The 27029-nt window shown below is 44.8% G+C and overlaps 1 protein-coding gene across 1 annotated transcript in view; it reads right to left on the reverse strand.

The window, feature by feature from the left end:
- Positions 1–810: 810 nt before the first annotated feature.
- The window catches only part of LOC309341287 (uncharacterized protein), a 43609-nt gene continuing 17390 nt past the window's right edge, over positions 811–27029 (reverse strand). Inside the window, exon 2 of the mRNA XM_081860881.1 lies at positions 811–2671. Coding sequence (XP_081717007.1) covers positions 2442–2671 — 230 coding nt within the window. The 3' untranslated portion in view covers positions 811–2441. The remainder of the gene's footprint in view (positions 2672–27029) is intronic.

Genomic DNA, 27029 nt, shown 5'->3' on the forward strand with positions numbered 1-27029 from the left:
ACATCTAATGAACCCCACCAAAAAACATAGCACCCCCCCCCCCAATATGTGTTGACTGACCTGCCTTCCAAAATGTGATGAGCTGGGTAGCAAACAGATTCTGGGAATATTATTTATTAATTCGTTCACAACCTTTCATCAGTTTTGATCCCAGGGCAACTTATAACTCAAGCATTTAATTAAACGAAAATTAGGCCACTGGTTTGAAACAAGCTTAAATCAAAACCATATAACCAGAGCAGCAGAAAGCACCTAGCCATCTGCTTTTGTCAAATCAACATTCTTCTAATGGATGAAGAGATAAGATTTTCAACAGATGCTGAAAACCCACAATCACACAACTTGCACCTCGGGGCGGGGGGGGGGAGCAATAGGCTTACCTCCTGTTGAAAAAAATTAGCAGACGGACATTTTACATTTATTTATTTATTACATTTATATACAGTACCACCTTTTCCACCAAGGAGTCCAAGTGCAGGATTCTTCCCTCCCCATTTTATCTGCACAACAACCCTCCGAGGTAGGTTATGCAGAGAGACAGTGACCTTACGCATGCCTCCTCAAAGTCCAGTCGAACCCAATAATGGGTTGCAGCCTCAGAAATCCTGGAAAATCATAGAGTTGTAGAGTTTTAAGGTACTCCAAGGATCATCTAGTCCAACCCCTTCAATGCAGGAATCCTGCCCACAGTGATCCCTGGGTGGGCTTCTTGAACCACCAACCTTCTGGCTGACAGCCAGACACAATGACCCACTGCGCCACAGAAATAAGCACAATTGAATTTAGTGGGTTTTACTTCCGAGTTAGACATAATACAGTGGTACCTCGGGTTACAAACTTAATTCGTTCTGGAGGTCCGTTCTTAACCGGAAACCATTCTTAACCTGAGGCGCGCTTTCGGTAATGGGGCCTCCCGCTGCCACCACACCACAATTTCTGTTCTCATCCTGGGGCAAAGTTTGTAACCCGAGGTACTACTTCTGAGATAGCGGAGTTTGTAACCCGAAGCGTTTGTAACCCGAGGTGTTTGTAACCCGAGGTACCACTGTATAGGATTGCATTGTAAGCCAGCAAGGTTTTTACAGAATGTGTAGCAGTACTGATTTCCTGTTTGAAGGGAGTGAAGGCTCTGATAACAGAGAAATAGCAAAGGCCAATTGCACACAGGTATGCTTAAATAGACAGGACGTGGGTGGCGCTGTGGGTTAAACCACAGAGCCTAGGGCTTGCTGATCAGAAGGTCGGTGGTTCGAATCCCCACGACGGGGTGAGCTCCCATTGCTCGGTCCCTGCTCCTGCCAACCTAGCAGTTCGAAAGCACGTCAAAGTGCAAGTAGATAAATAGGTACCACTCCGGCGGGAAGGTAAACGGCGTTTCCATGTGCTGCTCTGGTTCGCCAGAAGCGGCTTAGTCATGCTGGCCACATGACTGTACGCCGGCTCCCTCAGCCAGTAAAGCGAGATGAGCGCCGCAACCCCAGAGTCGGCCACGACTGGACGTAATGGTCAGGGGTCCCTTTACCTTTTATGCTTAAGTAAGTGGCACTGACAGATGCAGATAAGAGTAGGAGAAAATACAGTAGGAGAAGATACAGAGCAACCTCTTTAGAGGCAAACTGACTCTTTTCAACACAGGAGTGGGCTGCCCGTCTTAGAAGCATCCAAAGTTCAAAAGAGCAAGTCCTTGATGGACCAACTTTTCCATCAGGCAAATTGGACCATGATGACTTTAGCATTAAAGACCTAGGAATGGCCCAGTGAGGTTGCTAGACTTTGGGGCACAGGCCCCTGACACAATTTGCCAATGCACAAATTTATATAGCTGCCTCTGGACAAATTAAGGTGGCAGGTTCCTGGGATCTTCACCAGCACTGCAATTTGTAGGTAAAGTAAAGACAGGAACAAAGTCGTTCTAAGAAGGGATGGAGACGTGCAGGAAATCAAGGGCTCAGCCCCAGAGACCTGATCCACCCCATAAGCACGTCGGACCCATTCTGCTCACAGCAGGTGTTGCAAAGGGAGACCCCCCTAGTGACAGGCAGTGGAGGGGTATTTCAAATCTTGTATGTGGGACAGGAAGAAGCAATGCCCAAATATTCCATCTCCTACCCATAAGAATGGAATTCGGCTTCCAGGGAGTGGAACCAGGCATTTGACTCAGAGTAGCCCTGCAGGCTGTGACTTGCTGGACTTTGGCCCGTCCACGTCAATCAGTTATCCAGTGGAGATAAACCATATGTAGATAACCAGATTTTAAGCAACAAAGTTTCACAAGTGTTTTCTGGTTGACCAAATTCCCTGGGTGGCTTATCTTCCCCTTTTAGACATCTTCCAACATTTATTTGCACCATCAGGAACAGGCTGGTCTTTTCGTTCTCATTCACCAGGTGGACATGAGTTCTTCTTGGCTGAGCCATCAACAACCGACTGAGAACCAAGACTTACACTTGCTCTTCCGATCTGCTGGGGTCCAGTCTCCTAACAGGCACCACCTGTGTGGATTTGCAGCACCCGGCGCAGATGTATTTCAAGAAACACAGGTAAGCACTTCCGGAGATGATGACTGTGACGATGATGATAACGGTGGCACTGAACGCGGGCGATACCGTGTCCTCCAGTACAGAGTGGAGCCCCGCAGTGGCAGAGAAGGTCGGCAGTTCTGTGTTCTCCCCTAAGAATGGAAGAGAAATGCGAGACAGGGTTCGGTCATTCTCTTTAGAGTACACTAGGAGTAGAAAACACGCTGGGAATATTGAATTCAAAGAAGTTGTATTCCCAACCCTTTGCGGACAACAGGACAGGCAGGTGAGGATCAGGATGGTGCTAAGTCCCATAGTTGTCAACAACTATATGAAACACATAAAGAAGACAGCAAGAAAGGATTTAGTTATACTAGATCTAGGTTTCAAACGGAAGTGATTGAAGGGAAAGTGAAACTACTGAAGGCCGCATACAGCATACTATTAGAATGGGAGATGAAAGATGAAGAGGTAAAATCAGTTATGATTAAATGAGCACAAGATGTAGGCCACAACATTATGATGGAAGATTGGGTTAAATTATGGAAAACTGACTTAAATTTTACAGATTGTTCCCTATTGAAGGAGAATTACATGAAGGTGATGTACAGATGGTACACAACACCACTGCAGTTAGGGAAAATGTACAAAACTAGTTCAAATATATGTTGGAAGTGCAAGGAAAAGGAGGGGACATTTTATCATATGTGGTGGGATTCTAAGGTAATTTTAAAAATTTGGGAAATGATATACAACGAATTGAAGAAAATGTTCCATTTAACATTTGTTAAAAAACCCGAGGCATTTTTGTTGGGGATTGTAGGGAAAGACCTGCCAAAAAAGTTGAAAAACATCTTCATGTATGCAACAATGACTGCGAGAGTTCTGGTAGCACAAGGATGGAAGACTGAAGAAACCCCAACTAAAGAATCATGGCTAGAAATATTGATGGACTATGCAGAACTGGCAAGACTGACATATAAGCTACGGGACAAGGATAACTGTGACTTTAAGGATGAATGGGAACCCTTTACAAAGTATCTGAAGATGCAACAAAGTGAACTGGACTCCTTGGCAAGTTTTGAATAAACATTCACAAACTTTTTATTGATAATAATCAGCTAAATCGTTTGAGGATCTATGTAACTTTGTAACATGCAGAAAATAGCATTCTTAGAGAAACCAAAGACTGGAACTGAGGGAAGTCGAGGGGTGGGGTTGGGTTGGTTTTGTGTGGGAGGGAGGAAAAATGGGGGGGGGGGACAACCAAGGATGATATGTTTTTGGATAATATGTCTTGTTATAATTTTGAATTAAAAAAAAAAAAGGACGGTGCCAAGACCTTAATGCAAGATTGGGGAACCTCCACATGTTTCTGGACTACAACTACCATCATCCCTGGTCACTGGCCATGCTGGCTGGGGTTGGTGATGCTGTAACTTCTGGCCACATGTTCCCCATTCCTTTGTTAAGGCTTAACAGGAGGATGAGGAACCAGAAGTTGTTTGACAACCAGCATGTGGATGATGGGAGTTGTAGTCCAACAACATCGGGGTGGGGGCACAGGTTTCAAGTCCTTTCCTTAACAGGGTTGCTTAATAAGCAGCCTGTGTTGGGAGGAAATTAAAGCAGAAGTCAGAACAGAATTCCTCTATTGAGATAGCAAAGCCAGCTGCTCCCAGCGTTGTAATAAAGTTCAGGAAGGTGTGGTATTGACACCTACTGCTCATTTCTAATATATTGGGTGAGACGAATTTAATACACTAGGCGAGAAGAATCATGGGCTGGCTGATATTTGCCAGCGATGGATGAGCTAGAGAGTCGGCAGCTTTCAGAGTGACCTTAAGAGGTTTATAATTATCGGTAAGCAAACAGAAAAACAGAAACAAAAGGCAGAGAACATAGGTACAGAAGCAGAGCAGGTGAAATTAATCAGTAAATTGTGACAAATGAGCTCTGTGTGGACAATGTTTCACTGTAGATAAAACATGCCATCCTCTAAACTCCTCTCTGAATACTATGGTGAACCTCTAAGGTGTTTGTTCTATGTTAGCCTGTTGCCTGAAAAGTAATTTTATTATTCATTCAATTTCCAACTCATCCTTCCTCTGAGACGAGCCCAGGGTGGCAGAGTAATAAAATATTGCAGTTAAGTCTCTCCAAGCCCTGCGCGGAGATCTCTGGGATTGAACCTGGGACCTTGTGCATGTATGCAAAGCAGACTCCCTAGCTACGGCGCTTCTCCTAAATGCACATAAAGGAAACGTACGTGTTCTGTAGCTCCACACCAGTGCACACTAATTTATGGCCTCAAAATGTCACCTTCAGAGGGGCACGCTCGGCCTGCTTTCCCTTGCAGATGAAGAATTAAATGCTAGTGGGTCTGCTCTCCCCTCCATCTCTCTCCTGACCTGTATTCACACGGCATTGCTCACGCACAACTTCACCTTGAAAGTTCTGTTCCTACTTTGTGTCACTGAAAATGAAAATGACAAGGTGATGAACGCGAACGCCAAGCAGAAGTGGGATGAGGAGAACCAGCAAAATGAAGAAGAGTCACCGCACAATGGAAATGAGCAAGCGTTATTTTTAGAGTGGAATCTGCTCTCAGCAAAACAAAGTGGAAATAACTAACTAACTAACTAACTAACTAACTAACTAACTAACTAACTAACTAACTATTATTTATATCCTGCCCATCTGGCTGGGTTTCCCCAGCCACTCTGGGCAGCTCCCAACAGAATTAAAAGCACGATAAAACATCAACCATTAAAAACCTCCCTAAACAGTGTTGCCTTCAGATGTCTTCTAAAAGTCAGGTAGTTGTTTATTTCCTTGGCATCTGATGGGAGGGCGTTCTACAGGGAGGGTGCCACTACCGAGAAGACCCTCTTTCTGGTTCCCTGTAACCTCACTTGTTGCAGTGAGGGAACCACCAGAAGGCCCTCGGAGCTGGACCTCAGTGTCCAGCCTGAATTATGGGGGTGGAGACTCTCCTTCAGGTATACAGGACTGAGGCCATTTAGGGCTTTAAAGGTCAGCACCAACACTTTGAATTGTGCTCAGAAACATACTGGGAGCCAATGTAGGTCTTTCAGGACCAGTGTTATGTGGTCTTGACGGCCGCTCCCAGTCACCAGTCTAGCTGCCGCTTTCTGGATTAGCTGTAGTTTCCAGAAATGGAGAATGCGGATCAGAGATGGGGACCTTTTGGGTTCAAAGGCCATATGTGCCCCCCCCCCAGCTTCTTTATCTGGCCCCTGGGACCCTCAGCACGCTAGAGCCATTACCAATTCTGCTTCATACCCACCTTGAACACTTCTGCCTTGCTGGAAGGTCCCTTTGAACTCTGATCATGTTGGGTGGAAGATAGAGAGAGGTGGTGTGTAGGCACAAAGAAACTAGCCTATGAAACAAAGGCATAGTTGCTTTGCCCATTTTTGCCTCTGGTTCCGCCTGCTTTTGCCTCTGTCCCTGCCTGCCACTGGCAGGTGGCCCCTGGAAGACTTCCCAGAATGGAATGTGGCCCTTGGGCTGAAGAATCGTGGAACTGGAAGGGACCAGTCATCTGGTCCAACCAGCTGCAATGCAGGAATCTTTGGACCAACGTGGGGCTCAAACCCACAACCCTGAGATGAAGAGTCTTACGCTCTACCAACGGAGCTGTGGTTCAATGCCCGCAGCAAAGAGGGCTGCTATGCAAGGTGTTGGGGGTCCTGACCTGGAGCAAAAAAATGCCAGGCAGCATGAGGATGCAAGGGGCTTAATGCGGCCATACACGGTTCTCCTCTTCCCTCATTTTATCCCCACAACAACCCTGTGAGGTAGGTTAGGTTGAGAGGCTGTGACTGGCCCAAGGTCACCCAGTAAGCAGGGATTTGAACTCTGGTCTCCTAGGTCCTAATCCAATGCTTTAACCGCACGGCCTCTCAAAGCCAACTCAGAGAAGGAAAACGAACGTGGGCACATTCTGCAACACACCATTGATGCAATAGTAGCGTGTTAGTGGCAGATTTGTAATGGACCTTCCCACACACCTCTTTCCGCTTTATGGGCTGTTCTGCATTGCTCCCCCCCTCCTGCCCGTTTCACTGCATTACTGCTACTTTGAGGGGCCTGTTCTTGCATTACGGTGCAACGAAAGCACAACCAAAAATAAGGCAGAATGTTTGTGGTACAGTGGTACCTCTGGATGCAAACGGGATCCGTTCCGGAGCCCCGTTCGCATCCAGAAGCGAACACAACCTGCGTCCGTGGATCGCAATTTGCCGCTTCTGCACATGACGTCATTTTGACCGTCTGCGCATGTGTGAGCGGTGAAACACGGAAGTAACGCACTGTGTTACTTCTTGGTCACCACAGAACGCAACCCGAAAATACTTATCCCAAAGCTACTTCAACCTGAGGTATGACGGTATATAAAAAGTTACAGGATTTCAGCAGGGAGTAGTGGGGCATCCACTGACTGAAGACAATGCAGTATGCGCTGCCCCCCCAAAATATTTGCTGGTTTGTGTAGAGTTGGAAGGGACCCCCCGATGGCCTTAGAGTCCAACCCTGAGAGCAAAAGTCTCATGCTCTGCCAACTGAGAACTACTGTTGCATTTTTTTAGTCCAAGTTCCTGTTGTATCTACCATAATTCTGTTCCACACTCCACTGACCCCAACTCCCAAGGCTGATAAGCAGTCAGTGCACGAGCACCCCTGAAAGACCAGCCTTTCAAACCATTTTTTCCCTCACCTCTGCAGTTCACTCACAGCTTGGCTGCTACCACAGTGGAGCTATGCTCCTTTTCCTTCTAAATTTTTCAATGCTGAAACTGCCACTGTTTGCTTAAATTGCTGTACTGGTGTCAGTCATCTGGATCCATCCCTGAGGACTATGTCATTACCCATGAGGAGGAAGTAGCAGAAAACCAAATGCCTCCAAACCAATGCTTACTGAATTTCTAGGAGCAATCCCTAGGGGTGCCAACTCAGGGTTGAAGCAACACACACACACACACACACACACACACACACACACTGTATTTTTCCGTCTATAAGACACCCCCATGTATAAGATGCCCCCTGTTTTTGGGGACTCCAGTTTAAGAAAATGCGGGGAGATACTATCCATGTATAAGACAAGCCCAGATTTTGAATATTATTTTAGAGTAAAAAAAAGCATAGTCTTATACATGGAAAAGTATGGTGTGTGTGTGTGTATAAATATATCTCCTGGTACCTATTAAACTTACAAAATTATTAGTCCATCTGCCAGCAATTCTTTAGCTGCAATTCCTGCACTGGAGGTGGTTGGATTGTATGATCCTTTGAGTTCCTTCCAACTCTACAATTCTGTTGACATCAGACAGGCACCTTAGCTATACTGCCTACTGAAAACTTTTCGAGACCCACGGTTTAGTTACACATCTTTTCAAATTTGTTTTAAAACGTTTTATGGGCTTTATGTCAATGTTTTTAACTGGCTGTTATGTTTTAGTCGTGCTTTATATATCATCGAGCCCGTACAATGCTTGGAGGTTGTTGTTGTTTAAGCGATTAATAATTTTATTTAAAAAAGTAAATCAATCTGCTTCATCACGCGTCCTCTCACCAGCTGACCAGAACTTATTCACCAGGGCAGGACTCGAACCAATGGCTTCAAGTTACGAGAAAGGGGATTCTGACTAAACATCAGGAAGTACTGTTAGATAGTGGAAAGGTTGCGGACCTCCTTGGAGGTTTTTAAGCAGAGGATGGGTGGCCACCTGTCAAGGATGTTTTACGAGGGTCGCTCATTAAAGATTTCCCCTGACCTACTTCCGGTTATCTTAGCAGGATGAAATTGCACATGTATAATGATACATCTCTCCATAGGTAACGTGGTAATTTGTAGCTCTGAACTCCTAACGATTTCTCTGTTACGGGTGCTAACATGGAGCAACATCTGATAATGGAACCAGTTAAATGCAGAGTTATTTCTGACGGAAAAGCTTTTTCCAGACAATGAAATGCTGATTTCTAAGGTCAAGTTGTTGCTTCTGATGCAACCTGCTGACTTCTACAGACGAGGTCTCCACAGCTGCATAAAACATTGGGAGAAGTGTTTGATTCTTGCTGGTAGCTATGTAGAGAATTGATGCTTTTGAATTATGGTGCTGGAGGAGACTCTTAAGAGTCCCATGGACTGCAAGAAGATCAAACCTCTCTATTCTGAAGAAAATCAGCCCTGAGTGCTCACTGGAAGGACAGATCCTGAAGCTGAGGCTCCAATACTCTGGCCACCTCATGAGAAGAGAAGACTCCCTGGAAAAGACCCTAACGTTGGGAAAGATGGAGGGAACGAGGAGAAGGGGACGACAGAGGACAAGATGGTTGGAAAGTGTTCTCGAAGCTACCAGCATGAGTTTGACCAAGCTGCAGGAGGCAGTGGAAGACAGGAGTGCCTGGCGTGCTCTGGTCCATGGGGTCACGACTAAACAACTAAACAACAATAACAACAACATGTAGAGAAAGAAGTAACTGTGCCCAGTTTCGTTTGTCCCAGTCCGCAGGAAGTATGTCAGAGGAAATCTTTAATGAATGCCCCTTGTAGCTGAGATTCCTGAATTGCACGGGGTTGGACTAGATGACCCTTGGTCCCCTTCCAACTCTACAATCCTATGATTCTCTGATTCTGACCACAGTTACACATCCAGAAGCTGAGCAGCTGGGCTTAGAGATGAGATGGGCATCGGGTCCCCCATTGCACAGATCTTGCCTTCCAGATGTGTCTCTGCCCGGGAGAAACTTCTTTCTTCCTTGTAGGACAAAGTGACAACCAGCAACTAGTAAAATAAATTATTGCCATCTTACTGATGAATAATGCAATGCTGATTTTTAAAGGCCCTTATTTTGACTGGAGGGGAAAGGGAAACTACTTCAAATACAGTTTTCTGAAGAGGACCCATCTGTGCCAGACTGACACCTCCTGAGTGGAATCAAAGAACGTTGTTTCGTGGCTTGCTCTTAAAATAAACGTTGTCTTTGGAACACATCTTTGTTTAAGAGTCAAGAGGGAAAAGAAAAAAAGGGAGGAACCTGTGCACATCAGCGGTTCACCTAGACACCTAGGTAAAATAATAATAATAATCCTCTGCTACAGGCAGTTTTCTATGTTCAGTATTAAAAGCAGAATAAAATTAAAATGTCAGGAGGGAAGGGAGGGGAAATGTAACCAGTGAAGCATTTTTGCCAGCCAGCAAGGTTTTGTTTTGTTTTTAAATTTCATTTTTTCTTTTTACAATTATTTTAATGAAAAGGAAAGGAAAAAAACCTTTATACAATGGCTCTACAATGCCAAATCCTCCTAAACGCCCCGACCCCACTTTCCGCGGTGACTTATTTTGTATTTTTTGCCACTGCATATCTGATGCAAACCTATTTACTAATTTCCCTTTCGTATCCCCGTTAAAGCCAGCAAGGGGTGTTTTTTGTCTCTGTGTTGTTGTTTTTAAATGGCATTCAGCCAGCCAGCAAGGTTTCGAATGCCATTTTTAAAAAGCCTTTTTAAAAACCCGTCAACTGTGAAAAACCTAACAAACCAAAGCGATTAGAAGCTTTCATTCCCGTTATGTGCTTCTACCCTAAAAGCTATCTAATGGCTTGCTTATTGAGGTGTGCTACGTGAATTTTATTTATTTAGTTAGTTTTTAATTTAATCAGGGTGTGCTACACGCATTTAATTGGGGGGGGTGTTTTTTTATATATATAAAAAAGATATATATTGTTCCTGTTTCTCCATTTGGAGCTTGCTTAAGCTACTCTCCCCATACATTGCAGCTCTCCGAAGCTTTTCAATTGTGTCATCTAGTTGCTGGGTGAAGATTCAGTATAAGCAGCATCTCATCATCAGGTGTAACCCCCCCCCAAAAAAATACTGCAATTGAGTTCTATCCCAGCTAATGCAAGAATGATAACACTGCAATTTCATACAACGTACGCTAATGCCTGCCCAAATCTGCCATGTTAAATTGCAGAATGGTGTCATTATCCCAGCCGTTATAAGCGGTTTTGGCAGAATATATTATTTATATATACACACAGCGGCCGCCACCAGTCTTTTTTAGGCCTGTGGGCACATGAGCCCAGCCTTGGCTGGGGAGGGTGGGGTATAAATAAAAGTTTATTATTATTGTTGTTGTTGTCTCTTCTCCACCCCGCACCCATGAGGGACAGAGTGTGTGCATGCATTTCACTTTTCTGAGGGATATGGGCAAAAGTGAGATCCAATAGAATGAATCTGAGCCTTGAAAACATCATAGAGCTGAAAGAGGAAGTGGGAAAGAGCGTCACTCTTCCAACTTCCTCCTTAAGCTCTTAAATCCATTTTAATGGAGAAAAAGAAAGCAAGCTCACCACTTCACAACCAACGGGAAGCAGGAGGTTGAGAGGGCTCAGGGTTTTTGAGGGAACCACAGATAGACTTAATGATAATAATAATTTTATTATTTATACCCCGTTCATCTGGCTGGGTTGCCCCAGTCATTCTGGGTGGCTAAAATGTTTTGTGGCCTCTTTTAATGAAAACCAGATTGCTGTATTTCAGAGTGTGTCAGGAACAAACGCAAACTAGTAACTGTTAGGATATTTCCGTTCCACCTTAAAAGGGGAGCAGGTTGTTGTGTCACAGCCTCCGTATTTCCTGTTCACAGGATGCTTCTCTTTTGTTATATAGCTGTTGTTCTCTCTCTGTGCCTGAGACATCGAAGCAGGCAGTCATGTTTTTTCTTTGTTCTGACCAACGCTGAATAAAGTTGTAAATATGCTGTCCTGAGTGCATCTTTCGTTGTGCAAACTCTGCTGATAGAGCGTGCACGAGCTCCGGAATGTGGCAAGCTATTTCTGAGGCTTGTGTCGCTAATTGACTGATACTGCGTTTCTACGAGAGATCGATGGATCGTCCGGAGACGGCGTGGGAGCATGATGGCCTCTGTCTCCCTCGCAGTATCCCAACAATAACAACCAGAACTAATGCTGCAATGCAAACCTGCCCATAAAGACAAACCATTTGGGTTTTGACATATATCCAGAATGGACCAATGGTGGGAGTTGGGAGCAGCCTCACCAATGGAAATATGGGTAAAGAGGGTTTTAGACGCACTGAACTGAAGGAACATGAATACCTCAGTGGCAGAGAATCTGATTTGCACACAGAAAGTCCCAGGTTCAACCCCTGGGGTGGGGTATTATTATTATTATTATTATTATTATTATTATTATTATTATTATTATCATCATCATCATCATTATCATTATTGCTGCTGCTGCTACTCAGTATAAGGAAGCCCTATGTTCTTATGAATTGAGACGTACTTCTGAGTAAATTAATACCATATTGCATGCCTGTCTGTGTGGCTTCTCTGAAAGGTGTTATCCTAGTCCCACTACCATAAATACCCTGACCACAGGTGGGCTTAAAAAAACAACTCCAGAAAACATGAGACCAGGCCTTGGGCAACCTAGTCAGATGGGCAGGGTACAAATAATAACATTATTACTATTATTATTGCATTCAAGATTTTATATTATTGCACATCTTGGAGCAGTGCAAGATTCCAAGGGTTCCAAGTGCTTATTCCGGGTTCATGTTTCCTTTGCAATGAGGCAGCAAATACTGTGGTGTATTTATGATATATGGGATGCGGGTGGCGCTGTGGGTTAAACCAGAGAGCCTAGGATTTGCCGATCAGAAGGTCGGCGGTTCAAATCCCCGCAACGGGGTGAGCTCCCATTGTTCAATCCCAGCTCCTGCCCACCTAGCAGTTCGAAAGCACGTCAAAGTGCAAGTAGATAAATAGGTACCACTCCAGCAGGAAGGTAAACGGTGTTTCCATGTGCTGCTCTGGTTCGCCAGAAGCGGCTTAGTCATGCTAGCCACATGACCCGGAAGCTGTACGCTGGCTCGCTTGGCCAATAAAGCGAGATGAGCGCCGCAACGACTGCACCTAATGGTCATGGGTCCCTTTACCCTTTACCTTATTTATGATATCATAGAATCATAGAATCATAGAATCATAGAGTTGGAAGAGACCACAAGGGCCATCGAGTCCAACCCCCTGCCAAGCAGGAAACACCATCAAAGCACTCCTGACATATGGTTGCCAAGCCTCTGCTTAAGGACCTCCAAAGAAGGAGACTCCACCACACTCCTTGGCAGCAAATTCCACTGTTGAACAGCTCTTACTGTCAGGAAGTTCTTCCTAATGTTTAGGTGGAATCTTCTTTCTTGTAGTTTGGAACCATTGCTCCGTGTCCGCTTCTCTGGAGCAGCAGAAAACAACCTTTCTCCCTCCTCTATGTGACATCCTTTTATATATTTGAACATGGCTATCATATCACCCCTTAACCTCCTCTTCTCCAGGCTAAACATGCCCAGCTCCCTTAGCCGTTCCTCATAAGGCATCATTTCCAGGCCTTTGACCATTTTGGTTGCCCTCCTCTGGACAAGTTCCAGTTTGTCAGTGTCCTTCTTGAACTGTGGTGCCCAGAACTGGACACAGTACTCCAGGTGAGGTCTGACCAAAGCAGAATACAGTGGCACTATTACTTCCCTTGATCTAGATGCTATACTCCTATTGATGCAGCCCAGAATTGCATTGGCTTTTTTAGCTGCCGCGTCACACTGTTGGCTCATGTCAAGTTTGTGGTCAACCAAGACTCCTAGATCCTTTTCACATGTACTGCTCTCAAGCCAGGTGTTACCCATCTCGTATTTGTGCCTCTCATTTTTTTTGCCCAAGTTCAATACTTTACATTTCTCCCTGTTAAAATTCATCTTGTTTGTTTGGGCCCAGTTCTCTAATCTATCAAGGTCGTTTTGAAGTGTGATCCTGTCCTCTGGGGTGTTAGCCACCCCTCCCAGTTTGGTGTCATCTGCAAATTTGATCAGGATGCCCTTGAGTCCATCATCCAAGTTGTTGATAAAGATGTTGAATAAGACCGGGCCCAAGACAGAACCCTGTGGCACCCCACTAGTCACTCTTCTCCAGGATGAAGAGGAATCATTGATGAGCACCCTTTGGGTTCGGTCAGTCAGCCAGTTACAAATCCACTGAGTGGTAGCATAGTCAAGTCCGCATTTTACCAGCTTCTTTACAAGAATATCATGGGGCACCTTGTCAAATGCCTTGCTGAAATCAAGGTAGGCTACATCCACTGCGTTCCCTTCATCTACCAGGCTTGTAATTCTGTCAAAAAACGAGATCAGATTAGTCTGGCATGACTTATTTTTCAGAAATCCATGCTGACTATTGGTGATCACAGCATTCCTTTCTAGGTGCTCACAGACTGTTTGCTTAATGATCTGCTCCAGAATCTTCCCTGGTATTGATGTCAGACTGACTGGGCGGTAATTATTTGGGTCCTCTCTTTTCCCCTTTTTGAAAATAGGGACAACATTTGCGCTCCTCCAGTCTGCCGGGACTTCGCCTGTTCTCCAGGAATTCTCAAAGATGACTGCCAGTGGTTCTGAGATCACATCTGCCAGTTCTTTTAATACTCTTGGATGCAGTTCATCTGGCCCTGGAGACTTGAATACATCTAAACTAGCCAAGTATTCTTGTACTATCTCCTTAGTTATTCTGGGCTGTGTTTCCTCTGCTGAATCATTTGCTCCAAATTCTTCAGGTCGGGCATAGTTTTCTTTATCGGAGAAGACTGAGGCAAAGAAGGCATTGAGGAGTTCAGCCCTTTCTGTGTCCCCTGTTTGCATGTCACCATCTTCTCCTCTGAGTGACCCCACTGTTTCTTTGTTCTTCCTTTTGCTACGAACATACCCATAAAAGCCTTTTTTGTTGCTTTTAACCTCCCTAGCAAGCCTGAGTTTATTCTGTGCTTTAGCTTTTCTGACTTTGTGTCTACACGTGCTGGCTATTTGTTTGAATTCCTCTTTGGTGGTTTCCCCCCTTTTCCATTTTTTGTACACATCCTTTTTTAATCTTAACTCAGTTAAAAGTTCTTTAGATAGCCACCCTGGCTTCTTTAGGCACCTTCCATGTTTCCGTCTCATTGGTATTGCCTGAAGTTGTGCTTTTACTATCTCCCTCTTAAGAAACTCCCAGCCATCATGAACTCCCTTTCCTTTTAGTATTACTGTCCATGGGATCTCACCCAGCACTTCCCTAAGTTTTATGAAGTTGGCTTTCTTAAAGTCAAGAAATTGAGTCCTAGTATGCTTGGCTGCTCCTTTTCGCTGTATAGTAAACTTCAGAAGAGCATGATCACTCGCGCCTAATGATCCTTCCACTTCTACCCCACTAACCAGGTCATCAACATTGGTTAGGACCAGATCTAAAATGGCTGTTCCTCTTGTTGCTTCTCCCACTTTCTGGACAATGAAGTTGTCTGCAAGGCCAGTGAGGAATCTGTTTGACCTTATGCTCTTGGCTGAGTTTGACATCCAGCAAATATCCAGGTGAAGTCCCCCATTACTACTATCTCCCTTCCTTTTGCATGCTTGGTCATCTGTTCCAGGAAGGCATCATCTATGTCCTCCATTTGGCTTGGGGATCTATAGTAAACTCCCACAATGAGGTCACTGTTATTCTTCTCTCCCTTAATTTTGACCCAAATGCTCTCACTTTGGCTTTGAGGTTCTAAATCTTGGATCTCTTCACAGGTATACACATCCCTGACATATAACACCACTCCTCCTCCTTTCTTGTCTGGTCTGTTTCTCTGAAATAGATTGTATCCCTCCATTATTACATTCCAGTCGTGGGACTTATCCCACCAGGTTTCAGTGATGCCTATTATGTCATATTTAGTTTGCTGTACCAAGAGCTCAAGCTCATCTTGTTTATTTCCCATGCTTTGCGCATTAGTGTACAGACATTGAAGTCCATTAATCCTTCCCCCTTGTCTCTTATTTAAGGATTTTTTCCTCCCACCACTAGGTCTGCGTGCTGTTTGCTCCATTTGGTCTATGACATTTGGATGATCATCTTCATCAATTGATAGACTCCTACCTTCAGGAGCACTGAATATACAGCTTATTTACACATATATACAACCCGAGCCTATGTAGGGCTTCACAGGTTAACACCCCAAAGAGGATCTTGCTTCTTCCATAGCCATAGTCTTGGATTCCACCAGAAATCAGGCATGGCTCTGTCTCTCTGGCTTCCCAGCTTGCCGCTCTGCCTCCAACTTCTACTTCTAGCTCACCTTGTTTTCCTAAATACGAGTGAGTCACTGTCTGGCACAGAGCCACTTCCTTAGTTACCTTCACGGTCCATAACTTAAAGAGCCATTAATATGGAAAAAGAGTCCTCAAATGATTCTTGCATAAGGTGTCGGAGAATAAGATGTGAAGTGATGGAGAGGGAGAGGCGAATGCATCTCAGAGGATGATTACATGATTGTAATAAGTGCGAAGGAGGGAGGGGAGGCCACGCAATAGAAAATGACCAGGGCAACAGGGTCAGGCAGCCTTTTCTTCCGCCAATTACATAGGAGAGCACTGTATTTTAAAACCACCTACACAGAAGGGAGCCAGGGAAACAAGCCACCAGCCTGCAAATAAAGTGTCTGAAGGTCTGAAAAGTATATGTATGAATGCATCGGGAAGGAAGGAGAGAAAAAAGAAAGAAAAATAGCAGCTATTTCAAACTTATTCCTGCTTTAAAAACGAGGTGTATAAAGCAAAACTGAAGTTGAAAGTGGACCGGAAAAGTAATCGTATATCATTCTGACTCAAAGCCAAAAGAAGAATGCATTAAGCACAGTAGGAGAACGGACTCGCTGAATCCAGCAAAATGGTCTAATTCTGCACAGCTGCTCACCAGCAGCCAGCTAAAGCAGTCACTGCTGGAGACTCAGATGTCTGGAGGCAGAAATCCAGAATTTATGTGCCCACCAATACCAGGCATCGCCGTCATTTAAAAAAACAAATTACAGTGGTACCTCGGGTTACATACGCTTCAGGTTACAGCCTCTGCTAACACAGAAATAGTGCTTCAGGTTAAGAACTCTGCTTCAGGATGAGAACAGAAATCATGCTCCGGCGGCACAGGAGGCCCCATTAGCTAAAGTGGTGCTTCAGGTTAACAACAGTTTCAGGTTAAGTACAGACCTCTGGAATGAATTAAGTACTTAACCCGATGTACCTCTGTAATGAGGTTGTTCCCAACCTAAAAAAATATATAACAAAACCTAATGCTGTTTGTTACAGTCTCACAGATTAACAAAATACTATCTCTGGTGCAAATTCAGAGCGACAAATGAGGGAAAGAATGAAGAGCTAGCAAATCAAAGCTTTTCCGTAGATTATCAAATAACAGCTGACACATTATAAGTTTATGCAGAATTTTTGAATTCAAAAATGTTATAAAAATGACCCCTGACTCCATATATTAGTTCTCTGGCTGACTAGATTTCATTAAGGGCACGGCACCCATGATCAGCAAATGACCAGTTTGGCAACAAACAATCCATTATTAGTGGAACATTCTTTTTCCAGGTGTAAGTTGTAGAAGTTCTCACGGCAGTGAGGAGGTGCATTTTTTTAAAAAAAATCCTTTCCTAATCTGCTAACAGAACTATTGCGACTCAGATGGTGCAGTCAACATGGTGCTAACACACAGGTGTAGTCAAACCAGCACTACTACTGCTAGTACTGGCAGGCTTGTGCCTTGGAGATTTCCCTGTTGCCTGAACTTTGCCCTTCCTGGTATGCAGCAATGACTCAGCTTTCAGGGGGTCAGGTGAGCCCACCACCCAATATGCTTTTGGAAGCCACTCATTATCTAGTTCATGTTGTTGTTGTTGTTTAGTCGTGTCCGACTCTTCGTGACCCCATGGACCAGAGCACGCCAGGCACTTCTGTCTTCCACTGCCTCCCGCAGTTTGGTCAAACTCATGCTGGTAGCTTCGAGAACACTGTCCAAACATCTCATCTTCTGTCGTCCCCTTCTCCTTGTACCCTCCATCTTTCCCAACATCAGGGTTTTTTCCAGGGAGTCTTCTCTTCTCATGAGGTGGCCTCAGCTTCACGATCTGTCCTTCCAGTGAGCACTCAGGGCTGATTTCCTTAAGAATGGAGAGGTTTGGTCTTCTTGCAGTCCTTATTACTCTCAAGGGTATTATCTAGTTCAGTGCTGGCCAAACTCAGCCCTCCAGCTGTTTTGGGACTACATTTCCCATAATCTCTGACCACTGATCCTGTTAGCTAGGGATGATGGGAGTTGTAGTCCCAAAACAGCTGGAGGACTGAGTTTAGCCACCACTGACCTAGTTGATGGCTAGTCTATTGATGGCTACCAGCCATGATGGCTATTCTTTGACTCCACAGTTGGAGCTAGCAAGGCTTCTGAGACCACAGGAGGGGAGTGTGTTATTGTGCTTGGGGTCCAGGAGTGCTGGACTACAGATGGGTCATTGGCCTGATCCAACAGGCTCTTCTTATGTTCTTAGCCTAGGAACACAAAGGTTTAAGAGGCAGGCACGCAAAGACAAGAGATTTTCGACGGAAAGGGGTATGCAGAGCAGGCCGTGCCAGAGGATTGAGTCAGGCAGGGCAGGTTGAGAAGACCTGGTTGTAGAGTCAGGAAAAAGGGGTTCGGCTACCGTTCTACCAGGCTGCAGCAGAGAGAAAGGTCCCACTTCACCAGCTTATGGGATCTGGCAGCCACCATTTGGAACCTCCCCTCCCAGAACCACCTGCAGCTGGTCACAATGAATGCATTTTACCTCTTCACTCCTTGTTCCTTTTCCTTCTCCAATCCATCTACTAGCTCACAAGCAATTCATGAAAAATGCAAGTTGTCTCGAGTGCTTTTGCAGAGCAATGTGAACAATCAGAGTAGGAGATATTGATTGGTACTGGAGTGATCGGGCGGATGAGTGTTTGCAAGTACTGTTAGAAGAATTGGGTGAGTGACATTGAAATAACAAGTGTTGTGTGATCTGTGCAGAACTGGGTAAGGCAGAACTGGGAGTGTGATGTGTATGTCTTAGTGGGGTGATTGTTGTATTTAGTGAATCAGGATGTGCCTTCGCAGGAGAGAAACTGAAGACGGAGGGTTCTCTGGCTCTAAAGATATTTCACAAATATGCTGCTGTGCTTTTGTTGTGGTAGTTTTATTGCATTGCATTGTGTCATGCTGTAGTTTCTCAGTTCCATTGTTTGTTATATATACCAAGAATCATAGAATTGTAGAGTTGGAAGGGATCTCGAGGGTCATCTAGTCCAACCCCCTCAATGCACGAATCTTAACTAAAGCATCCATGACAGATGGCATTCCAACCTCTGCTTAAAAACTTCCAAGGAAGGAGAGCCCACAACCTCCCAAGGGAGTCCATTCCACGGTTGAACAGCTGTTACTGTCAGAAAGTTTTTCCCAGTGTTTAGTCAGAATCTACTTTCTTGTAACTTGAAGCCATTGGTTTGACTCCTACCCTCCGGGGCAGGAGAAAACAAGCTTGTTCTATCTTCCATGTGACAGTCCTTGATATATTGGAAGGTGGCTATCATAGCTCTTCTCAGTCTAACATACATACAATTTGTGTTCATTATCCTTCAAACCGCTTAAAGGTAAAGGGACCCCTGACCATTAGGTCCAGTCGTGGCCGACTCTGGGGTTGTGGCGCTCATCTCGCTTTATGTGGCCGAGGGAGCCAGCATACAGCTTCCGGGTCATGTGGCCAGCATAACTAAGCTGCTTCTGGCGAACCAGAGCAACACACGGAAACGCCGTTTACCTTCCTGCTGGAACGGTACCTATTTATCTACTTGCACTTTGATGTGCTTTCGAACTGCTAGGTTGGCAGGAGCAGGGACTGAGCAACAGGAGCTCACCCCGTCGCAGGGATTTGAACCGTCGACCTTCTGATCGGCAAGTCCTAGGCTCTGTGGTTTAACCCACAGCGCCACCTGCGTCCCATTTCAAACCGCTTAGAGACTGTATATAAATATATGAAATAAAAATATCAATCTCTGAAAGTGGTAAGTAAATAAGTATTGCAAGCTTCCTTCTTTGACTTCCAGACAGGTTGACAGTGAAGTGAGGACAGGCTACATGCACTGTTTTCAGCTTGGCTGCAACAAGACTAGGCGTGGTCTAAACCACTGAGCCTCTTGGGCTTGCCGATCAGAAGGTTGGCGGTTCGAATTCCCGCGACGGGGTGAGCTCCCGTTGCTCGGTCCCAGCTCCTGCCTACCTAGCAGTTCGAAAGCACGCCAAAAAGTGCAGGTAGATAAATAGGTACCGCTCTGGCGGGAAGGTAAACGGTGTTTCCATGTGCTGCTCTGGTTTCACCAGAAGTGGCTCAGTCATGCTGGCCACATGACTCGGAAAAACTGTCTGCGGACAAACACTGGCTCCCTCGGCCTGTAAAACGAGATGAGCGCTACAACCCTAGAGTCGTCTGCGACTGGACTTAACTGTCAGGGGTCCTTTACCTTTACCTTTAAAGACTCAACACCTGAAGGCTGTGGGTCTAAACTAAGCTCTCAACCTGTGGGCCATGGACCCCAGGGGCAGTTTTTCCAAGGGGTCTGTGATTAATGCCCCTCCAGCTGGAGGTTTGAGTGATTTCCTCCACCACCCTCGTCATTTCCGCAGTGACATTGCTGAGCAGCTTGCGACAGCAGGAAAGCAAGGGAATGTGGATCAGTGCCGGTGGCCTATGCCTCCCCCATTTTCCTTCATCAATGTGAATTGGGTTTTGAAGAGCCCCATCGCAAAGCGTGATAATGCAGAGGGTTTCAGGTTTCCTGATTTGTTTTTTTTTTCTGCAGAAGCAGGTTATGCCCAGGGTTTTCTGATCTTTCATGTTGCGCTACAAATAGGGCTTATTGGTGGGAGGTGGAATACCCAGGGCGGTGGTTTGAATCTGACATTAGTGGATTTTGCACTGTGAACCTCTGGCAGGCTTTCCGCCTTCTAATTACTGATTGCGTTTGGGCTTCTTAAATCTGGTCAGTATTGAGGATTCCTTCTGCTGCTTTATCAGGATGATTTCTGTGGGTGGGGGGCTGCCTAATTCTTCAGCGGTGGGGTGTTTTTTTGGCTTTCATTTATCTTAGGTCTTTGGGGGGGGGCAGACCTTTGGGGTTGTCTGTTGTTCCAAGCAGCATTTGCTACTCATGCCTGCTGGCTTAGAAAAATGATAAACAAATAATAAATAGAAATAGAACCGAATCCAATCAATTGTTTACATGAATAGCTTAATTTCCAGGCATTGGGGATTTCATTGACGTATACAACTGAAAGCCCTCATTTCATACATAAGAATGTATTACATTGGTGGCAATTAAAGTTTTCCTTTTCGTTCTTTCGGGGATTGCCTCAGTTGAGTTCACTTGGAAATAATTAAATTTGTATTTCGTCCAATTTGATGGATCAGTTGGGTTGTTGATCATTGGGTATATTGGGGAAATAAATGAATGAATTCATAACTATAAAATTTCTTTCATAACTTTTGAATTATCTAATTGGGTTGGGGAAATAAATGAATTTATATTTAACACCTTTTGGAATTAATTACTTGGCTTGTCAATTATTTATACATAAGTAAATTAAATTTTGCTGCCTTCTTTGATTTTGGCACATTTGCAAATTCATTTAAACACTTCTTTTTTTTTGTTTAGCAGAGCCTAAAATTACAGCCATTAGCATGTAATTTTTTTACTATTTTTAAAAAAATGAAGTTTAAAAGGGGCCCATCGCACTTGTAAAGGTTTGGAACCACTGATTAAGACTATTTATTATTATTTCTTACCTGCCCCTTTACCGTAATGTCCCAGGGTGGGTTACAACAAGTATAAGCATACAACTGAAAGCAATTCAAACATCTCCAAACAAAAGCAGCACAGTATAGGTTAAACCATGGGTAGGCAAACTAAGGCCCAGGGGCTGGATGTGGCCCAATCGCCTTCTCAATCCAGCCCGTGGACAGTCCAGGAATCAGCGTGTTTTTACATGAGTACTTTTATTTAAAATGCATCTCTGGGTTATTTGTGGGGCCTGCCTGGTGTTTTTACATGAGTAGAACGTGTGCTTTTATTTAAAATGCATCTCTGGGTTATTGGTGGGGCATAGGAATTCGTTCATTCCCCCCCCCCAAAAAAAGTCTGACCCACCACATGGTCTGAGGGACAGTGGACCGGCCCATGGCTGAAAAAGGTTGCTGTCCCCTGGGTTAAACAATGGAGAAGAGGAGGGTCCCACACACAAAATAATCAGCCAGCATCTTTTTTTAATTTTGGCACTTTTGGTCCCAGTACTAATGAATCTTTTTTGTTTCTCAGAATGCATGTCCTCCTTCCAACTTTGTAAGCTCAGTGCTCCTTAGCTTTTCAGAATTTTACAAACAGCAGCCCTTTTGCTTGCCAATGAATTTGACTCAGAATGTTGAACTACGAGAAGGAAATGTGGCTACATTAAGCCTCAAGAATCAGCATGGATTCCTGGCCAAAGGATTTATTCAGCAGAACAAATTAGCAAGATGCATGGGGTGAATGGGCGCACAGGTACAATAGAACAAAATAAGCATCAAAAATAATGAGTGGTGATAGATTGCAGAGGTGGGGGCACAACGTCTGTGAAAGGCAACATGTTGACTTTCATCTGGGTTGGCTGCTGGAAGCTTTGCAGTGCGTCTCTTCAGCGACGTCACAAGCTTTTGTTCAACCCACACCCAAAGAGGGAGGACACTGAGAGGCAAAACGCATGCCCACCTTCAACCCCCACCCTGCACTCTGCTCTTACAAGTGGCTGCTAGACTAGGATTACCAGATGTCCCCGTTTCCCAGGGACAGTCCCCAGATTTGTGAATAAGTCCCCGGACAAATTCCATCCCCAGAATGTCCCTGGATTTCATCTAATGTCCCTGGGAAACGCAGCAGCCAGCCTGGAGCACTTGGCTCTGGCTGGCTTCAGGAGCTGCTCGGAAGTCCCCATATGATGGTGGTGGAGGGGCTCTCAGATGCAGCTTCCAGGCTGCCTCCACCTTCCCTGACCCCAGCAACTAAGCTGTGAAGAGAGGCTTCATGCTGCCTATCGGAGGAGCAGCCTCCCAACTCCTACTTGCGTGCAAACAGAGGGGGGGATCTCTCAGTTAGGCAATGGGAAGCCTCCCTTCCCAGCTGAGGGATCCCCGCCCCCTCCTCCTTGCACGCAGGTTGGAATGGGATTGGGGCTGTTCCGATGAGAAGGGAGGCATTGCGCTGCCCGAACCTCGCTGCTGCTCTTGGCCCTCCTTCTCTGTCTTTCATGCCTGACCACACACCGCTTCCCCACCACCACCACCACCGAAGAACCAACAATTCAGGGGCTGCCCAGGCTCATGGAGAAAGGAGATAGAAGCCTCGGAGGAAGGGGAAATGTGCCGGTTGAGGTCAAGGCAGCAGCCGCCCCTCTGCCACCGCCATCGCTGCAGCACCAACATCCCGAACGTACCTTTATTTATTTATTTATAGTGTCCCCGGATTCACTGAAAAAAAATCTGGTAACCTTATGCTAGACGCTGTCAGCGCATGACAGTGCCCACACCCCAGGAAAGGCTTAGACTGGCTGCCTAAACCAGGTAAGGGTAGTCGATGGGTCTCAAACCCTCAGTGAGTTAGGGACTTCACCTGCGTGCGAAGACAGGCTCTGGCAGACTGAGTGGACAGGATGAAGAATGGATCCAAAGGTCAAGAAAGCGATTTCTTCACGTGTTGTGGAGGGAAGTGAGAGGCAGATGCGGCTTGTCGATCTAGGAAGGTAGCTCATCTAGGAGAAGGAAAACTCTGGTCCACCTTCTTCAAGAGAAGAAGGAGGCTAAAGAGTAAGAGTAAACCCTACACAAATGTGGAGTGGATTCCCAAGACGGTTGGATGGTACTTTGTATGCCTCCTTCTGGCAACTCCTGGACCTAAGCTGATGCCAAACATAGTGCTTTGCTTTGCTTTGCTTTGCTTTGAACCACATCAGCAAGGCCAAGAATAACAAATGGTACCAAATAGTATGGGAAACAGCCTTACTCAAAAAATTAACCAATAAACTAAAACTGACAAGGGGACAAATAGAAGACGACGCCCCAGTATGGCTCCCCTTTATCACATACACAGTCCAACAAGACAATGACAAGAATCCATCAACAGCATACGAATCAATATGGCTAACCAAGGGGGCACAGTACATTTTATACTACACAACCCCTCCATTCTCTAACCCCTTCCCATAAGAGGAACGCACAGCTCACTAAAAAGAAATTTGTATCTACCACACTCATGGAAATCCTGCAGTTTCAACAACGTCTTAAGAAATTGTGGCTGTTTAAATATAGCTTCTCCATTCCCAGTCTCCGGGCCCCTATTTTATTTATAGCATCGATAAGAATTTCTTGTTTTAAGGCATATACTTTCGCCCACCTTAGGAGCGTTCCTTGTGATGGATAGGTTTACTGAGGTTATCTACAACGTTCAGATAAGCAATCTTTGAAGCTCATCTTTGGAACACAAACTTCTGAAAAGATATGCTTTAAGAAGGACAAGAAAGAAAAAAGAGAGAACTGCCAGTGGACTTTCTAGAGGGGAAAACTTCAGCCAATGTAGCCCCTCATTCCTGCTGTAGCAGCTTCTAGAAAAGGGCCAGCAACAACGCTTGAGTTTGCATAGGCACCGATAACAGATTCCCTCTAAACTCATGAAAACTTAGTTCTCAAAGGGCTTTGAGTCTCATCAGAAATCCCACCGCCTTGGTTGAGAATGTCAGGTTTGTTCCTTGGGTCACCACAAATGTCAAGCTCCTGGCAGAGTTCAATGGAATTATGGCTATGATGCTGCCCACAAAAATCACATTAATAAAGGAAAAGTCGGTGGGGGGACACTATGCTTACTCCTCAGCACAATTAGATAGCTCAGGGCTATGGCCAGCCAGAAAGCCTGTAATTGCCCATTAATACATAATTATCCCTCCCCCCCCCCTTTTGGGTCCTTCTTTTTAATATTGGAGGAATGTTTTTTTTATAATAATGTGTTAGGCATAGCAAAGGCTTCTCTGACAGTTAGCTTTATTTTCTGACAGCACATTTCATATTTAAGAAGGCATGTGGCAGGCTTAAGTTTTAAAATTTTAATCTCACTGCAGATGGCAAGAAAATGAATGGTGGAATTTCAGTCATGCTTTGGACGAAAAGGGGGGGGGGGAGAAACCCCACCTCCAAGATGCTCCAGATTTTGTTGGTCTTTTATTTCACACCCTGTATCTCCCTTTCTAATTATAAGGATCTAGCAGTACACAGTTTGTTTTTTGGTAGTGTTGTGTTATCATTTATTATGGTCATCGTACCCGCCTTTAATTGCTCAGGAATGGCTTACAACAACATAAAAATGCAAAATCAATTACAGCAATTTACAGTTAGAAGAAAAGGTTGGATCTATAAAAGGGACAATGTGGTTTCTCCAAGTTTTGTTTGTGTGACATTTGAGAAGAATACTCCAAAAATATAAACAGCAAGTTCAGCGGTGCAAGAGGAATGGGAGAGAAAGAAACATGATCTAGGTTTCTGGACAGCTTATCCCACTGTGCTGATAGATATCTGCAACAGTACTGATTTTCTATATATGGTTTTGCATGATTTTAAACTCTCTTGTAAGCTTATGAATTAGCTGAATGAATTATGAGGAGCTTGTAGCTTGGGACAAATAGGGACAGCCCAGGACCTCCAAACACACAGGCCAGGCTTGTGCCTCAGTGCTGCAAATGCAGCAAACTTTGGGCTCACAGGTTCATCTGGCATTGGCACTGACGCAGGGCAGGGCCTTCTCGGTGGAGGCTCCCTTTTTGTGGAATGTTCTCCCTGGTGAGGCACAACTGTTGATTACACCCCACCTGGGGGGGGGGGGGAGCTTGTCTATGGCTTTCTTTGTCAAAATTTTTTTTAAGATAAATATGGATGGTCATTTCTGATACAAGAAAAAGCAGAGGAGCCTTGAAAAGTTTGATTAATAAGGATGGAATAAATTATATTACTTAGCTATTGATTTTGCCTACATCTCCAATACATACCCCCCCCCAAAAAAAGCTTTCTGGTGGTGAGGAAACATATTGGATTTTGTTCCTCACAGGAGCAGAAGATTTAGTCTATTCCTGGCTCCTACAGTACAAACAGAAGTTTGCTGTATTGTTTGAGCTTCTGGGAACACAGGGAGCATAAATATGAATAGGAGTTACCTTGGCATTTCTGTAAGGCAGAATATAAACACAATGTAGTCTATATATTGCCTCATCAGATCACTGTTTGCCAGTTCTTATTGCTCATTTCTGAGCAAGAATTTGAACACAAGGGCTTCTCCCTCCATGACATCAAAGCCATGACAGACTGGGTGTCTGTCTCATCCAGCAGCAAGCACAATGCAACACATGCATAAATGACAACAAATCCTCAGCAACCCAGAATTGTAGACCCTGACGGTCATCTAGCCCAACAACTTGCAATGCAGGAATCTCAGCTAAAGCATCCATGACAGATGGCCACCCAACCTCTGTTTAAAAACCTCCAAGGAAGGAGAGTCCACCACCTTCGAAGGGAGTCTGTTTCACTTTTAAGCTGGAAAGGGAAGCACTCTGCTGAACTCACAAACGTGATTATGGAAGGATAATTAACACTGTGCCTCTGAAGAATACAGTAGTACCTCAGGTTACAGACGCTTCAGGTTACAGACACTTCAGGTTACAGACTCCACTAACCCAGAAATAGTACCTCGGGTTAAGAACTTTGCTTCAGGATGAGAACAGAAATCGCGCAGCAGGAGGCCCCATTAGCTAAAGTGGTACCTCAGGTTAAGAACAGTTTCAGACCCCCAGAATGAATTCAGTTCTTAACCCGAGGTACCACTGTACACGTAGACATCCAAACTGCCAGAGAACAAGCACATCTCCAGGCCAAAAAACGGAACGCCCCAACAAATTTCTTCACGGTGAACAAAGCAAAGCCCTTTGCACCTCATGTAGAAGGTAGAACAATTGTTTATCAATAGAAGCAGAGGCATCTCAGAATACACAAGATGAAAAATATGGGCAAAGAGTTATCTTTGCATACATTTTCTTCCAATACAGAAAGGCAATTTCCTCTAACAAAACACATCCATTCAGCGTGAGTGAAGTTGCTAAAAATCCAAACAAAGAGGAGGGCAGGCCCTGGCATTTATGTTCACAAGATTTTTATTTAGCTCTACGCATTTCTGAGTACAATGCTCCTTCAGGGCCACGAAGAGCCAGCAAGTTGTTTGGTTTCAGAAAAAGAAAAAAAAAAACACAACACAGCAGAGAGGAGAAAATTTTGCTACATCAAGCATAGATTTCAGCGCCCGTGGAGCAGAACAGGGCTTGCATTGACAGGAGCATGAACTTCCTAGGCTTTTGAACAGATCTTGGATGTTCCCACCAATTATTTCCTTCTGCCACAGAGAAGCGCAAGCACCTTGCAATTGAGGAAGATGGTTGCTAATATATTTTAACACATTCAACTGTTATTTCTTACAGAGAAAGGCACATG

Source organism: Podarcis erhardii (assembly GCF_964252035.2).
Source record: "Podarcis erhardii genome assembly, chromosome: 4".
Lineage (NCBI taxonomy): Eukaryota > Metazoa > Chordata > Lepidosauria > Squamata > Lacertidae > Podarcis > Podarcis erhardii.